At 34.9% G+C, this 17,589-nt stretch overlaps 2 protein-coding genes across 2 annotated transcripts; one reads left to right on the top strand and one right to left on the bottom strand.

Moving 5' to 3' along the window:
• Nucleotides 1-1,400: 1,400 nt before the first annotated feature.
• On the top strand, nt 1,401-3,359 carry LOC118044720 (non-functional NADPH-dependent codeinone reductase 2). Its single transcript, XM_035053162.2, has 4 exons — nt 1,401-2,188; nt 2,309-2,552; nt 2,657-2,836; nt 2,948-3,359. Exons 1-4 carry the CDS (start codon nt 1,860-1,862, stop codon nt 3,170-3,172), a joined length of 978 nt encoding a protein of 325 aa, XP_034909053.1. The 5' UTR covers nt 1,401-1,859; the 3' UTR covers nt 3,173-3,359.
• Nucleotides 3,360-9,162: 5,803 nt separating this feature from the next.
• Nucleotides 9,163-13,487, bottom strand: LOC118044729 (uncharacterized). The gene is made up of 7 exons (XM_035053172.2): nt 12,918-13,487; nt 12,562-12,702; nt 12,096-12,461; nt 11,154-11,396; nt 10,579-10,671; nt 9,667-9,867; nt 9,163-9,568 (listed from the first exon to the last, which is right to left on the bottom strand). The coding sequence occupies exons 1-7, from the start codon at nt 13,281-13,283 to the stop codon at nt 9,356-9,358; spliced, it is 1,623 nt and encodes a 540-aa protein (XP_034909063.1). The 5' UTR covers nt 13,284-13,487; the 3' UTR covers nt 9,163-9,355.
• Between the last annotated feature and the right edge of the window lie 4,102 nt (nt 13,488-17,589).

Here is a 17,589-nt window from a genome sequence, read left to right on the forward strand (position 1 = left end):
ACCCGGACATAAGTCATAGGCATATCACCCTATTAAAGACAATGGACAAGTTTACCTGAACATAAATTGCAGGCTGGTCACCCGAACAAAGACCACAAGCAGGTTACCCGATCATGAACCTCGTGTAGGTCGCATGAACAAAGACCATTCATGAGAAATGCTGTATATTTTTCACACCATGGGTAAGTCACCTAATCACAAACCACGAGCAAATCGCCTAAACATAGGTCATTCGTGAGAAATCCTAGATATTTTTCACACCACGAGCTAGTCACTCGAACACAGACTGCTCTATCTTCGAGCTCGTCACTCTTTAAAATGACTAAATCCTCGAGTTTATCACTCTCTAAAATGACTAAATCTTTGAGATGTCATTCTCTAAAAGGTCAAAATTCCATAATTTTTCTTGAGTTCATCATTCTCTAAAAATGATTGGTGTTCAAAATGATCATTCTGTAAAAAGTCAAAACTACAAAACTCTCTTTAAGCTGATTTCTACCAAAGAAATTTTCCAAGAGTTCATCACTCAATAAAAAGTCAAAACTGTAAAAAAAAATTTCAAGCCCATCACTCTATAAAATGACTAGGTTAAGAAAAATCTTTGCATTCTTCGCATCACGGGTAGGTCACTCGATTAAAGACCATGGGCAGGTCCACTGAATACCAATAACATTTTTTAAAATAAAAAAGAAAACCTTTGATTTTCAAGAAAAAAAATTGAATTTTGAAACATCTACAAGGATAGCCATCTCTTAATTTGTTAAAAAAACCCAAACCCCAATGTATTTTCTCCTAACTTAGGAAAACTTGCACACCTTTTTTTAATTATTTGCAAACTTACTATTTAAAGTCTCTTACAAGACTTTATGTCATAAATATTGTAAAAAAAGGGACAACTATCATAACCCGATTTTAACCATTTTTTTCATACTTATTTAAAACAAAAAACAACAAAACAATAAAAAAAATATTTTGATGTATTTGCTTTATTTTTGACATTTTCAATGTCTTTTCAAAAGAAATAAAAATTAAAAAAATATGCTTTTAACACGTTTAGATTTCAACACGCTCATTCAAAATCGTTGATTTATTTTTCTCATCAAGTCAACATTGATGTTGCCTTTTAAAAAAAAAACAAAAAAAAAAACTAAATATTTGGAGAAGGAGACCAAAAGTGCAAATAAAAAAATAAAGAACCAAAGTAATTTTGGGTTTATTGGTCACCAAGGTTGCACGAGGACCAAGCATTGGAAGGAAAAAAACAAATTATTTTGTTTATAAATAATAAAGGAATCTCACATATAAAAGAGGAAGAAATCATTAGCCAAAAAAATAATTAATTAGAGCATTAACCCCCAAAAAAAAAAACCCACACACACCTAGCACACTCTCTCACTAAAAAACAAAAAAATAAAAAAAACAAAACCCTAACAGCCTTATCTCTTTCTTTTTCCTTAGACACTAGCCGCCAGCCATAAAAAAATTCCTAAAAACCAACTTCTTCGAGCCTTTCCCCTCTTATTAGCAACTAGATCCATGAGCTACCTTCCTTAAATTTTCCGAAACTATTAGCCACCATCTCCTTCCCCATATCCTCTAAGCACCTGCTAGAGAAAAAACCATCTACTCCCTTATTGTCATCAGGAAAACAAATCGTGATACTTATTTTTTATTTTGGAAATTGAGTGGTTTATTGTCAGCTACTTTGTATTAGACAAATATAAACTTGAAATTGACGAAAAGAGTTCATGGTTACAGAAGTATCAAAATTGCTGGAACTTCAAAGGCTTAAACAGAAGCTGAAGCTTGTCATTCTCATTGTAACATCTTAAGCAAATTAGATCGTATCTGGTGCGGAGATGGATGGCGAATTGGTGACAATTCCAGAAGTCCTTTTAGATAGTTCTAGTGGCAGAAAAATGCCACTATTGGGGATGGGTACAGCAACTTCTCTATTAGAGGGATCTCAAGAAACAAAAACAGCCGTTCTTCAGGCAATTGAGATTGGTTACAGACACTTCGATACAGCTAAATTGTACTTAACAGAGGAGCCACTTGGAGAAGCCATTGCTGAAGCATTGTCTCGTGGTTTTATCAAATCAAGGGACGAGCTTTTCATCACTTCAAAGCTATGGTGTAGTGATGCTCACGCTGAACTTGTTCTCCCCGCCCTTAAGAGGAGTCTACGGTACTAATTTGGCCTGCATATCAATTTAAAGCCAGGATATCAACTTTGTCATAGACAAATCTTGAAGCTTATCCTATGATGTTCCTCGTGATCAATTTATGCCATGTTGCATGCATGCAGGGATCTTCAGCTGGAGTACCTTGATCTCTATCTAATTCATTGGCCTGTGAGCTCGAGATCAGGAACCTTTGAGTTCCCTATAAACAAAGAAGACTTTTTACCTATGGATTTTAAATCCGTTTGGGAAGCTATGCAAGACTGCCAAGATCTGGGTCTGACGAAATCCATTGGTGTCAGCAATTTCTCTTGTAAAAAGCTTTCAGACATCCTTGCCTTTGCAAAGATCCCTCCGGCAGTTAATCAAGTAAGTTCGCAATCTAACCTCTGGGTTTATAATTAACTTCCTCACAAGTTCCAAGAAATGAAATGTATGTATAAATAGTGAAAATGTTGGGAACTAATTGAAAGGTAGAGATCAACCCATTATGGCAACAAAAGAAGCTAAGGGAATTCTGCAAGGCCAATGGAATCCTTTTAACAGCTTATGCTCCTTTGGGAGCCAAAGGAACCCTTTGGGGAAGCAACAGGGTTTTGGAGAATAAAGTACTGAAAGAGATTGCAACTGCTAAAGGAAAGAGTGTGGCTCAGGTTCTAACTCTAGCATCTTCATTTTATCAATATTTAGTAGTGTAAAGCTGGATGAACATATATACAAAATATACAAGAGAACAAGACTGAGTTGATTGGTTTTAAAAACAGGTGTGCCTTAGATGGGCATATGAGCAAGGGGTGTGCGTGGTGGTGAAGAGTTTCAACAATGGCAGGATGAAGGAGAACCTTGAGATATTCAACTGGACATTGAGTGAGGAAGAATCTAGGATGATCAGTGAGATACCCCAAAGCAGAGGATGTCGTGGAGAAGATTACATCTCAGAAAAGGGACCTATCAAGACAATTGAGGAGCTTTGGGACGGAGAAATTTGATTTACTAGCTCTGTGATCCTTAGCTACATACAAAATCTAATGTGTGCATGTTCCTTGCTGCGCGCACTTCCATTTCTGCCTATTATCATCATCGATTATCGTATCCAGAATTTTCTGTTCAGTTCGTTCACTCTCTTTTTTATAGCATCCTCGACCACTGAAGTCCATCATTTTTAAAGTTACTGTATTCCCCTTGATTCAGCTTTCATGCATTAAATTAAACTAGTTTTTTCAATGTTGTCCAAATATCAAATATATGTATGAAGACAGACGATTAGGCATGTGAGTGTATAATTATGCAATATTATAAGAACATGGAAAACATGCAATCATATTAATACAAAAAAAAGAGTAAACTTACTGGTATGCCTGCTAGGCAAATAAATAAACTTGTATAAAAGATTGAAACACAACCTATCATGCATAATCATCATACATGGCAGTTATTATACTTAAACAAAAACTATTGTAGTATACATGCTTGTTGAATCTATCATATACTCGTCAACAAGACTCTTAAGATTCCAATAATAACACTCTTATTTAGATAAACTCATAAACAATGTCTAGCGAACTAAACAAATATGACTCAATAATTTCTTTACAAAGACTAAACCAAACTTTAGAGATGAAATAACTAGAAGAGCTAAGTTGAAAAAATAGTTTCATTTTCAATTAAAAAAACAAAAACAAGCCAAATTACATTCCTTTACTTGCTTTTTTCTTCTAAACCACACCAATTATTATTAATATTTTATTAATATGAGTATTCAGGTCAGCTTGCGTGCACCTCTACTAATATTACTAGCTTAAAATTAATGATCATGTAAGTCTCTAATGACTTTGAGGTTTATAATACTCTAGTAGCCTTAAGGTTTGTAAGACTCGAACTGGTAATCTCTAAGGAGTAAATTTAGAACATGACTAATTAAGCTATACTTCTCAGGTTTTACACCAATTATTTTACAATTAAGGGTAGTGGTTTTGGAAGATTAAAAAAGATTTATTGGCCTAAGATCTTTTTTACCTAGCAAACAATTCCCAAGTTTTAATTCCACAATTGGATTTAGCACGACGTTTCACATGATCCCAAATAAGAGGAAGGTAAAACTCAATTTGTGAGGCAAGTGCTGCTATTCAATTCACCGTGGGGCTTAACCACTACAAATCTCAGTCTCACACCAGGGTCTCTCTTGGGCCTTGGAAAATCCCGATTACAAAAAAACACCTAAACACGGTGTAGCAAAGGTGTGATTAACTGTTGATTGGAAAAGTGATTTTACACCTTTGCTCTTAACGAATAAAAGAAGTTGGATGAGCTGGCTTTAAGGGGTAAATGATCTTTTCACGGTCCGTTTATTATTCTATAGTTGTTAAGGGTCAGCTTGGTCTTTTTCTGATTTTTTATATAATAAAATTACTGGAGTATCCTTACAAGAAAAAAAAAACACCTAATTATGGCACAAGGCATTTTTGGTTTTTTGCTTTTTTAAACACAATGTAATGACCCGATTACTCTTATATTCAAAATTATCAAAAAATGGTTTCAAGGACTTTTGTGTAATTTCATAAACGCTTTTTAATAGTAATTATTCGGTCCTAGAAGCCATGTGGTAAATTGATAAATAAAATAAAATAAACAAAAAAAATTGTTGACGCGTGCGTTGCACACCGCATCAATGTCTTCATGTCAGTTGTTACATTAGCTCCAGACGGTACATGTTGTTGAATCTAGTGGTGAAAAACTTCCTTCCATAGCATCATCGGAATCTTCATGGTGTCCTCTTCCTCAGGAGGAGGCGCGTGATGGTTGTTTCTCGATGGACTGTCATCGTGTTACAAATAATAGATTAAGCCTGTTTGGGGGTATGGTTGCGGTTGCTTTTCAAAGTACTTTTCATGCCGAAATATATCAAAATGATGTTTTTTTATTTTTTAAAAATTATTTTTGAAATCAGCGCATCAAAACGATCCAAAACATATAAAAAACAAATTAAGTTTTTGCAAAAAAAAAAATTTTTTTTTTGGAACGCGATTTGCACCGCCGCATTCCCAAGCGTTCTACGGGTTGACGTTATTTTTTTAGCTTATTTTTTTTGTTGGAAATTGAGTTTCTTGATTGAGTTCGGGTTTGATATTTTGCAAGATATGAGTTTGGAAGATTAACTCGGGTCTAGAAAATTCACCCGAGTATACTTAGTTTTTAATGTTATTAAATTAAAGTTGCCTTTTGTTAATGTTATTAAATTAACCGAAATTATTAAACTCGGTTGATCTAATGATCTAAGTCTCAAATTTCTTTTACTACTTTAGAAATCATAGCATCGCTTTAACTTTGTTCTTTTTATGTCCGAAAAAATTTGGCCTAACCTGCGGCGTTGTGTTGGCCATCAATATAAGTTTACTTCAGTCATTTTTAAGCTTTTTAATTTGTTTCAATGTAAGTTTCTTGGTTTTATCATGATATTACATCCCATATCATGGGTTTCACATGTTAACTATTATTGATCCAAGTTAATCTAAAATGTTGTTATCTCAAATTTTTTTAAAATACCGTTTAACATGTCACCATTTAAATATCTTAGAAGTATTTCGGCGCATTAGATTTTTTACTTTTTAATATCTTAATAATTTTTTACACTAAAAAAACTAACTCGCAAAAGAAGAAGAAGAAGAAGCTAGTACAAGCAATTAATCGTTGTCACGGGCATACCCTCAACCAATGGCTCTTATCCTTTCCTTTCATCATGGCGATCCGTATAACAGAGCCATGACAAAAGAGCACAAGAAGCACATGTATATGCCAAATATTCCATCATGTTGCAACATTTGGAAATATTCAAGATATTCTAGGAACATTTATAGGAGACAAGGAAAAATAAAATATCATAGGTTATAATTTCTTTCTCATGTTATAAATATTAACAAAATGGCATGCTCGCGCACTGCCACAGGTTTATAAAACAAACATACTTAATAGTATTATAATTGTGAACCAATGTTAGATCAGTAATAGAAACTAAAGGTATGATTGAGTCAATATTTCATGATGGAAAAAAAAGTTGTGTCAGAAATCAAAAACTTAAAGACTAAACAAAATGATTTGTAGCAATCCACAGTGTTTCGTGAGGAGAGATATAGTGCTTTCCCCACATGATTTAGCTTTTCTGTTAATAAAAAAAAATTACAAAGCTAAATTCTTTACCAACTTAATATTAAAAAAAAGCGACAAATAATTTTGAAAGAAAAAAAACCTTTGAATTATAAAAGAAAAAATAATATTTATAACATATTATTATATTAACACATGTGGATGGGCGCAGACATGCCTAGACTAACTTGGGGGTGGGCGTGGACGTGTCCAGCCGACCTTGGGGATGGGCATGGACACGTCTAGCCCCAACCCCAAGCTGGGCATGGACACATCCAACCCACAAGTTAATGCCCATCTTGGGGTTGGCCTTGGATTTGGGCTAGCACGTGTCCAACCTAAGTTGGGGTTGGGCGTGGATGCCTTCTCGCCAACCTTGGCGCGTCCACGCCCACCTAGGTATTAGGCGTGAACGCGTCCACACCCAAATCGAGTTTGGGCGAGCATATTAATACTTTTAATCATAATAAAAATAAAAATAATTATAACACAAATAATATTATTTTAAATATTAATAATATTTTTTTCAAAATTTATTAATTATTTTATGAAAAATATAAATTATAATAAAAGTAATAATATTTATAACATAAATAATAATATTTTTTTATATGAAAACTGTGAATAATAATTTCAAGGACCCACGTGTCTAGACCCAACTTGGGGTTGTCATAGGCAATCAAGCCTTTTGCCAAAACAAAAGCAGTATATGGCGCTTGGGTTTGCCCTCGCATTGGAGCCACCAAGCGCCAGGTGGCGCTCGGGTGTGCCCAAACACCGCGTAGCACATGGGTCATGGAAAAGAACCTGGTTATCTTGGGTCTGAGGCAGGACCCGATTGTCTTGAGTCCGTCATCATATACCCAGCTTAATAGATCTGAAGTGACCAGTTCTATTGGGTATTGATGAAAGATTTTAAATATTTTAATTTTTATTATAATTAAAAGTATTAATATGAAAAATAGTTTTATTTGTATAATGACTAGTATTTGCGTTAAAAAATATTATTATTGTTATTAAAATATAAAATATTCATATAAAAATGGTATTATTTGTGCGATAAATATTATTATTTTATTTATAATTAATAGTATGAATATTAAAAATATTATCAGTTGTGGTATAAATAATACTATTTTTATTATAAGTAATAATATTATAATAACAATAGGAAGCGCTACATGGTGCTTGTATGCCCTTCTGCCACGCGACGGTTGGGTTGCTATAGCAAATTAGGCTTTTTACCAAGACTCATGCTCCAGGTGGCGTTAAGGTCAACCATTTGCATTGGAGCCTCTCAAGCGCCAGATGGTGCTCGGGTATAGCCAATCGTGCATTTTGCCATAACCTAAGTGCTAGATAGTGCTCGAGTGTGCCCCAGCGTCAGGTGGCGTTCGAGCATAGCCAATCAGGTCTTTTGCCATGACCCAAGCGTTAGATAATGCTCAGGTCTGCCCCCGCGCATTGGAGCCACCCAAGCGCCAGGTTTAGGGGTGGGTCCTTTGCTGTCATGAGCCGAGAAGGTTGGGGGATGGATCCGTGGCTAGACTAACGGGGTTGGGGTTTGGGTCCTTCTGGTGCCGGGCCCAGGAGTGTTTGTTTTGGGTTTGGGGTTTGCGTTCGAACCCAAGATAGTTGGGTTTCGACACTTGACCCAATAGAATGGGGTCTTGCTAAGAAACCCTGTTGGCTTGGTTGGGCAGCCAGCTTGCGGGTATGGCCCAAGCGCCAAGGCATGACAACTCAAGCATGCAGGTGTCCGCAGCCTAGTGTGCAACCCCTCCCCTCTACAGCCTGGAGCTTTTGCAATTGAAAATGGACTGCCCTTGCGCTAGGTGCATGTGTGTGGGGCTGCAGCGCACAATACCCCTATAAAATTATGCAATCCATAGTGTAATAAGTCTTGGTGAATAGCGCCTGTTTTTAGCATTATTACAATCCACATTGCAATAAAGCTAACTAACAATGATTTCCCCGCATGTTTTGACTTTATGAACAATACTGCTAAGATAACCGGTCGCAACCAATAAAATTAACATGGGAAGAGTCTTTGCTGCAATAAGACAGTGAATGTTCAAATGCAATTAAGAGGGAATCGCTAATGACATAAGCAAGACTATTATCAATTTTTTAAGGGATCTTTTTGCTTCCTATATAATCATGGTAATATGGCATTCAAGTCCTTTCTCTTTTTTTTATTAGATCTTTTTTTTTTATCACATCATTTTGCTTTTCATTTAACAAATCTCAATTATTTTTTTCAACTCTTTTTTATTCTCTCCCATCTTTTTTTTTATTAGATCTTTTCGCTTTTAATTTAACAATTATAATATAGTTTTGCAAAATTAACACTTAGTAAACCATGAAATGATGAAAAGGACACAAGGCAATGCAATGTGAAGAAAACATTAAAAAACAATAAAAGCACAACAATGAAAAAAAAATACAATATATTAAGAGTTGCAATAGTAACCATAATATTTGCTTTTTCTTTAAATGCTTTCACTTGACTTTTTTTATTCCCAATATGATCGTTTTATATTAAGTTGACTTGAGTTTGATATTTTATTTTAGTTTGTTATAGAGTTTTGATGATATTAAGAATAAGTTATTAAGTTAATATTTGATTAAGTAAAATAAAATTTTATTTTATTCATCCAACCCGTTTAAAATTTTTAAGGATCCAATTTTAAACTAAAAAAGAAAAGAAGAAAAAAGCTCCATCCCTAGAATTAGTATTTCTACAAAACAAGGAGAAGCAAGTATAGACCTGCCCAAATCAACCATTAGTAGCTTCGCTTCTAGCTACGTTCTGAATCCCTTTAATACCAAGGAGAAATTAAAAACAGCAATCCAGAGCATACTAATAATGTCTTATGTACATAAACTGAAATATTTTTAGTCAGACGTGGCACGTAAATGTTCTACAACTGTTTTTGAAGGCCAAGTTTGTAGCTCCAAAGATGACAGGCAACAAATTTAAAGCACAGCATTAAGAGAATCTTCGGAATGGTAAATAAGTAAGACTGGAACTAACATTGAATGGGCCTATCATAGACAGGAGGTAAAGATGGGCAGTTCTCATTCATGTTGGCATATGGCTCCACGCTGTTATACTCCGGCAACTCCATCTGATACTCGCCAAGAATCTGGCAGAACGGGAGCTGACCATTCCCATTGTTGCACCAGCTTGGCAAATGTGTTTGGTTGTTTTCGAAAATCTTGAGCATGTATGCATCGCGAATCTGTGAGCAGCAATGAGCCATGTCACTTAACATGTCGAACGTTAAAGAGAGAATTGTGATGAAGATCAAGTAGAATAAAAAAAGCACTTCTAACTTACAGTAAATTCAGTTACTTGAATAGAGCTGGAAACTGGACCAAATACTCCAGCTGCCTTGTACATTGCAAGAATAAAAGCAACACAAGTTGTTGATTGCCCATCACTATAAACCCATTCATCGTGTTCTGGAACAGTAAGTAATTCATCAAAGGCTATGCCACGCCTTTCTGTCTCACCTAAAATCCCATAGAGGTCCAAATCCTGAAAGAAATACCAGGTGAACGCCAAAAGTTGATTACCGAACAAGTATGCTTTAGGTGCACAGCATTTCTATCGCAAAGCATGCCTGTGCTCATTCATTATGAACCAAAAAGTTTAAAATCTGTGGACTCAGTTCAAACATGCACAAGGAATGGAATCTATATACTTCGATTAGTTTCCTCCATCTGACCTCAAGATTTCTGTATCACTGTATGATTATAAAACTAAATGATAAGAAATTGAAAACATGCAAGTAAGCAACAAAGATAATAAGAGTTGGAACACCATGAGTTTTTCTTTGATCATAAAATTTGGAAAGAAAGCTAACACAATACCATAAACAAAGCTTCAATCTATGCTTTGATCAGTTGAATTGATTTATTTATTCTGGTTCTTATCATTTTAGTTATCATCACAATTAAAGAGTGCCATATGGATTTTTGGTTGCCCTATCAAACAATATTCTCCCAAACAAGATGAAGCAACATTCATGAGATTGTAGAAGCTGTCCAATAGTGGAAAACATAAATAAACACAAGTAAATAGTTTTTTTTTCTCACCCATAAATTAATTGATTAAATTAGTCATTTAACCATATTTGCTGTTGGCTTAAAACATAACCATCGTAAAACAAGAATAATAGGTTTATTTGGAATTAATCCCACAAATTGAAGAACTAGGACGACTACAGGTCAGGAACAAGAGCAATACCTCAGTTCCAAGCCGTTTATTTAGAGCTTCATTCCACATATTTGCAGCATACGCTGGCTGCACACGAGTCCACATAGACATGACAGAAATGACCTGAAATAAGGTTCAACTCCTTAAATGACACATGTACTAAATCTGATTCCTGTAGAAAGATGAATCATTGCAAAAATATTCTCCCTTTTCCAGAAGGAAAATCGGTGGTCATATGACATTCTTCTTTGAATTCCAGTATGTTTTCAAACTTTTGCTTCAAACAACATACCAGCTACACCAATTTAAATTTTATATATCAGCACAGCCTTCGGTTCAAATGCTACTGCAAAGTATGCAAATATGCATATACAACCACTCAACATTCGGCCATAAGCATATAAACATGAATCCATGCCCGCGCACAAACAAAGACCATATAACTGTCATGAAATCAATGTGCTGCCATAGGAAGTATACCACTGCTGGCAACAGAAAAGACCAACCCAAGCAGCAAGCCAACACTCTAATAGTGCAGCATGCATCTCATGTAGAATGCAATTCCAGGAGACAAATATGTGTATGTGTATAGACGAGATTTATACCAAGTGAGCATCAAGAGGGGGTGGGTAATTATCAGCTATTGTGTCAATCCAACTAAATATCATATTGTGATAACCGTATGGCTTGCCAGACATGCTTCGAGCATATTCCCAAGCCGCAGTCGAGTTGAACTTTGCACGCACATCTGGATGTAAAGGAAGCAAAGCTATCTGTGGATTAGAACTATCCTTTAGTGACAACTCCCACCACTCCTCCCATGGGATTACCACTATAATCTCTTCACCCTGTCAAGTCATATGAGAACATGCTGTGAGGAGAAAATATTTTTCAAACAACTAGGAAAATGGTTCGGTATAATATTATAATTCTGAACACCCAAAATCCATTCAATACCATATTTGTATAGTACCTTGGACAGTTTTCTATGCGATGCTTCTACATTTAAACCCTGTTACTTTTGAGCACACAGACCTACCATATTTGTACAAATTCCATTTCTAAAAATGCACCATGGTTTCCAATTGACAACCCCATACCTAAAGAAGAAAACTCAACTTTTTCTTCCAGAAGGATAACATTCAAAAATTTTACTTGCTTCTGACAGGCTGAAACATTAATTCAACTTTGCAAATCTGAGATTGTATCAAAGCATCTACAGAATAGTGCTTCTGTGTGCCTAAAAGTGGTACATTTAAGAACATGTGTCAACAATAACAGCAGAAATAAAGAAAGTACAACCATATTTTCCAAACAGCATTCTCCATTTTTCTAACTATTATATACAACCATGATTCCCCTTCTAGCCACACAAATGAAAAGGCTAGTGTTCAAGAGAAACAAAAGCAAAAGCAAAATCACAAGTTTTTAAGAAGACATCATTGACTTGTGAACATGATAAAAACCAGACATTTAAACAACCTTATGATAGCTTATCCCTACTTTTTTCTTCATCTAATCTGCATTCTATGTGATTTAGCACATACCTTTTCATTCTCGTGTCCTGATTCACCAACCCAAAGATTTCCCAGTTCATCCTTCAAGCAAACTGCTGTGTGACCAGCAAATGCACCAGTCACCCATTTCTCCAATGTCTCAAATCCACCCCACCGACCACGAATCTTGGAGACTGCCAAAAAATCACCAGAATGAACATCATCTGGATTAATGGTTGTGCGCCAAGGCTGAGGTCGTTTCTCAAATGTAGCACCCATGTGCTTTGTGAGGAAAGCTAAGTTAGCATTCTGACCCCACACTGTATTAGAAAACAGAGGCAAGACATCAATTAAAGAAAGCAAGGTCCCCAGCATTCCAGACGGCATGAGAAATACAGAGACACCGTGCTGCTTCACCTGCTCAACCATAAATTTGCATTTTAACTCACCTCTTATGCAGTGAAGTTACCAAAGCTAATAAAACTCCAAAATAGAAACAAGTAATAAATCACATTACATATTCCATCTCAGCAGCTTCTTCCCACGAATCAAATTTCAATGTGTGTTCCCGTGCAGAAAAGTAGTAATCCCAAGTAACTCTGTATGGCGTAGCAAAAACATACAAATCCATACATGTCCAGCTATGCGCCGCAGATGTCTGTAAAGAGAATACAGGTAGGTTAAACTACATTAAGATATGATCATTCTACTGACTACATTTCCAAGAGTAAACAAACATGCTACAACTTAACAAACACAAAACGCTACTATTTTTATTTTCCTCAATTCATTCCATTAAAAGCCTTAGAATTAATTAATTAATTATAGCAAACAAACACCGAAATCAATAAATTAATCAAACGAGAAAAAGACCTTGAGACGGAGAAGGCCGCCGCCCAAGGCAGGATCGTGATCGGAATCAGCGAGGGCGAAGTCGAGGCGAGCTTCGTTGTCGTAAAAGCAAGCTCCTTTCCACTGAAGAGTTCCATTATCAGGAGAAACAGATCCAACAAAATACGGCAATAAATCAACGGCGCTGTGGAGATTGTTCAAAACCGGCCACGATATCTGGTGAGGCAGCACCGGAAGCACATCCTTAACCCTAAAAGGTACCTTGAAAGCCTCAACATAATAATTATTATTATTATTGTTCGAACCAAAATCTCCTCCTAAAAATAATAATAATAGAATTAAAATTTTCAGCAATTTAATCGTTGGATGATAGAATAATTTAGACATAAGATTGGATTTGGGTTTGGATTAAATTGCAACGAGAGAAAGAGATTAATTACTGCTATTATTTTTCGTTAAGGATTATTGATAGAGGAGATTTTGGTTATGATCGATCCATTCTGTGTGCGGGTGAGGAAATTGATATTTGATTGACTTTTTGTTGTTGACGTTGACGACGAGGGAGAGGGAGAGACCACACCCTTGTTGAGGACTTGGAATGGAATTTGAGTACGTGGCAGATTTACAGCTCGACTTCCTCATGTCTCATTATCCTGTTGATAATCTAAAAACTTTCTTCTTCTTTGTTTCAACTTTTTTAAGTTTATTACTAATTATTTCAATTGCGCTCCGCAGCATGTTTTTTTAAAAAGAAAATTGAATATGCATGTTTTTTTATATAAAAAAAAAATCTTAAATGTAAATAAAAAAAAGTATATATTTAATTAAATAAATTAAAAATTATCTATATTAATAAATTAAAAAAATAATTAATGATTATGACAGTATGCACGACATCAAATGACAGGTTTTTTTTTTTGAATTGAAAAGGTTTTGAATTAATTATAAAATTATGATTGTAAAGGAGTCGTTATCTAGTATTATTGTTACTTGGAAAACCTATTAGTTTACGAGAGTCTAGGTAAAAGGATAAGTTATGCAAAGAAAAAACGCATCATCCTCAATGCACTCAACTAAAATTTTAAAGTCATCATTCTAGTATCATGATTTATTTTTATTTTTGTGGATTTTTTGAACTATTTTAAGGCTTACTTGGCTAAATACTAAAATAAGAACAAATTAAACCTAAAGAAAAAGGTAGTAGAGTGTGTTTGCCAAACGCTACCACGTTTTCCTTAGCAAAAATAAGGTGTGCATTTCCTTAACAAAAATAGGGTGTGCCAAACACCTTTTTAGGTCTAGCTTAAGTTTAACCCTGCTACATGAGCTAGGCTTATTAGGCTTGAGGCCCAAGCCTATTTTGTTAGGCCATTAGGCAGCCAAAAAGCCTTTTTTTATGAAACCTAGCCCATTCACATGGTGGAGCTAAAATAGGGGCCAACCCTTTCTTTTTCCACCACCGCCCTAACCTAGTGGTGGAAAATTTCTGGAAAATTAATTTCCAGAAATCAAGTTACACCATGCATAAACTACTGCACATATTTCACGATTTCATATATTTTATCTTCTTAGCTCCAACACACATACACACACAACATTATATTCTCATGCATAAACGTACATCAAAGAAATCGAGGAAAGATGTTATTTGGCTCGGGGATATTGCTTTCCAAGTAATGACAGTGGGAGGAGGGCAAAAACAATGGTGGCTCACGGTATAGTTGAGGGAATGGTTGGTCAGGGTTTTTTTTTTTTTCTTAGTTGAACTGGTGGGAGTAGTTATATGTAATTGGAAGGTTTGTTTTCAATTTTATTGGTTTGATGCAAAAGGGTGGTCATTCTCTCTCTCTCTCTCTCTCTCTCTCTCTCTTCCTGGTTTTTTCCCTCCTTTCTCCCTCAATTTTCTTCCTTGTTTCTTCATGAATTTCACCTTTATCCTTCTAGATATGAATCTTAACCCTTGATTCGTTTAGAAAGGATCCTAACCATTAGTTGGAAAATAATAGCCAGGTGATACTAATACCAGGTTGTCATCACTGAACAAGTTAGCCTATTTGGGTTGACTTTTCATATAAACCAAGTTACGAGGGTTAGTGGGCTCAATCAGGGTTGTCGGGGTTTTTTTAGGTCCCTTTTGTTAATTGATTTTTTATTTCATTCTTCAACATTGAGATGGTTGGAAATTAGATTTTGTAATTTTTTTCAATTTATTTTTATAGGGTTATCTTGATCTCACAATCTAGATCCTAGGATTGCTAAGCCAATTTGGGTTGACTCGAGTTGTTTTTTTAATTTTTTAATTTTTTTTTCAATTTAATTCTTCAATATTGAGTGGGCAAGGAATTGAGCTTTGGATTATTATTATTTTTTTTTTTCTCTTTCTATTAGTTTATCCCATTCTCATCCATTGGGCTATATATTTGGTAATTTAACTCGAGTAATTTTCTTGTTCCTTTTTTTTCAAATCAATTTTTTTCTTGTTCCACCCTCCAATATTTTGTTAACTAGTCTCCTTTTTTTCTAAATTCTCAAATGGATTAAAAAATATATTTTATATATTATTCTATTAAATTTCATTTAATCTTTTCTTTGTTATCGAGTAAAATTATAGAGATCTTTTCATGATATTGACAAAATATATTTTTATAATATATCATCTAGTACATCATCATCTTAATATTTCAAAGGTATGCCATTCAATATGCATTAGATTTTGAGTTCATGGTTGAATTCTTATTACACTATAAGATTATTATTGATGAGTCAATTTTATTAAGTTTTTATTTATTTTTTGTAAATATATGGGTATGACTTGTATGTCAGATCCAATACACTTGCACTTGACAGTTAGTCAAGTCCAATATGCTAGGTCCAAGGTGGCATAAATGTGGTATGCATGTCAAATCCAAGACACTTAGACTTGGTATATTGCTAAGTCCAAGGTGGCGTACATGCCAGACCAAATATGCTTGGACTTGACAATGTGCCACATTTAAGGTGGTGTGCATCTAGCATGCATGTCAAACTTAATACACTTGGATTTGACAGTATGTCAAGTCCAAGGTAGTGTGGGTGCTAGACCCAATACACTTGGACTTGGTCGTGCGCCAAGTCCAAGGTGGACATGGCAGGACGCAAGGTGCAAGGTGTCATGGATCTAACACGCATGCCAGACCCAATACGCTTAGACTTGGCAAACAGTCAAGTCCAAGGCTCTTGAATGTGGCAGCGCACCAAGTTCAAGGTGGCATAAGTTTGGCACGCATGCCAAACATAATACCCTTGGGCTTGGCAATGTGTCAAGCCTAAAATAAAGATGATATGTGCTAAACTCAAGGCATTTGGACTTGGCTATCAGCCAAGTCCAAGGTGCATGGACTTAGCAGTGCATAAAATCCAAAGTGGTGTGGGTCTGGCACACATGCCTTGCCCAATATGCTTGGACTTCGTAGTGCACCAAATCCAATGTGACATGGGTTTGGCATACATGTGATATGCAATACACTTGGACTTGACAGTTAGCAAAGTCTAATATGCTTGGACTTGGTAGTGTGCCAAATCCAAGATAACTTGGGTATGACACGCATGCTAGACCCAAAGCGTTTGGACTTGGTGGTCAGCCAAGTCCAAAATAATTACAATCCTCTCATGGCATGTCTAGGGGAATGACAGTCCTCCCTTGGCATGTCTAAAGGAGTGACCAACCTCTCTTGGGTTTAACCTCGAGGAAGAATTTAGCCTCTATAAGCTTAGCTATATTTAACATCTTAAACTCTAAATCTCCCTACAACTTTTTAAGTGTATGAAATTTCATAATTAACCCACCATATTCTTATCAGGTAAGATATATTTACCTCTCATTCAATGCTATTAGGATAATTACCCTGCATACCTTTTTTTTCTGGGCTATAAATACACTATAAGAGCTTCATGAAAAAAGGTTCACAATCTTCAACTCTCTGCTACTTTGATATTTTTCAGAGAATCTCTTTATAATATACTTATATATTCTCTATCTAAAAAGATATTTATTTAAGCATCTAAGAGTCCTCACCTCTACCAAAAAGAATCATTTGCAAGTACTAGCCATGAACAACTTTGTTCTATTAAGGACCAAGTATAACATATCAACTACTTTGGTTAAGGATAATGAAGTATTAAGATCAATTGATTAATCGATTGTCCAACTTGGAAAATTATTCTCAAGCTAGTCGGATTTTTAGGATATCATCAATTACATAAGGTGAAAGTGAAACAAAAAAAAAAAAAAACAAAAAGGGATGCTACCTATTATGAAGGCATCAACATTGGCTTATGAAAAAAAGTCTCTAGAAAATACTAGAATAAATGAGAGAGAATAATGTCAAGCTCTATTACATGACTATTTATGCATCATATAAAACCTTAAATATTATAAAATAAATTTTTTTAAATTACCCATATTCTATTTATAATACCTCTTAATTTTGACTATTAAAACTCTAAAAACTTAAAAATAAAAGTCAATAATTAAAATATAAAAACTAATAAAAACACATAAAATTCAAAAAAATATATTTAATTGGACATTTTTTATTTTCTTATATTATATTTGGTTTCTTTTGAAAAAATGATTTTTATCTTTTGACAAACTCTACAACTATTAAAAAGGTCTCTAAAATTAAGAGGTTAAATTAACTTTGTATTTGTGTCT

This window comes from Populus alba, chromosome 10 (assembly GCF_005239225.2).
Source record: "Populus alba chromosome 10, ASM523922v2, whole genome shotgun sequence".
In the NCBI taxonomy this organism is placed as follows: Eukaryota; Viridiplantae; Streptophyta; class Magnoliopsida; order Malpighiales; family Salicaceae; genus Populus; species Populus alba.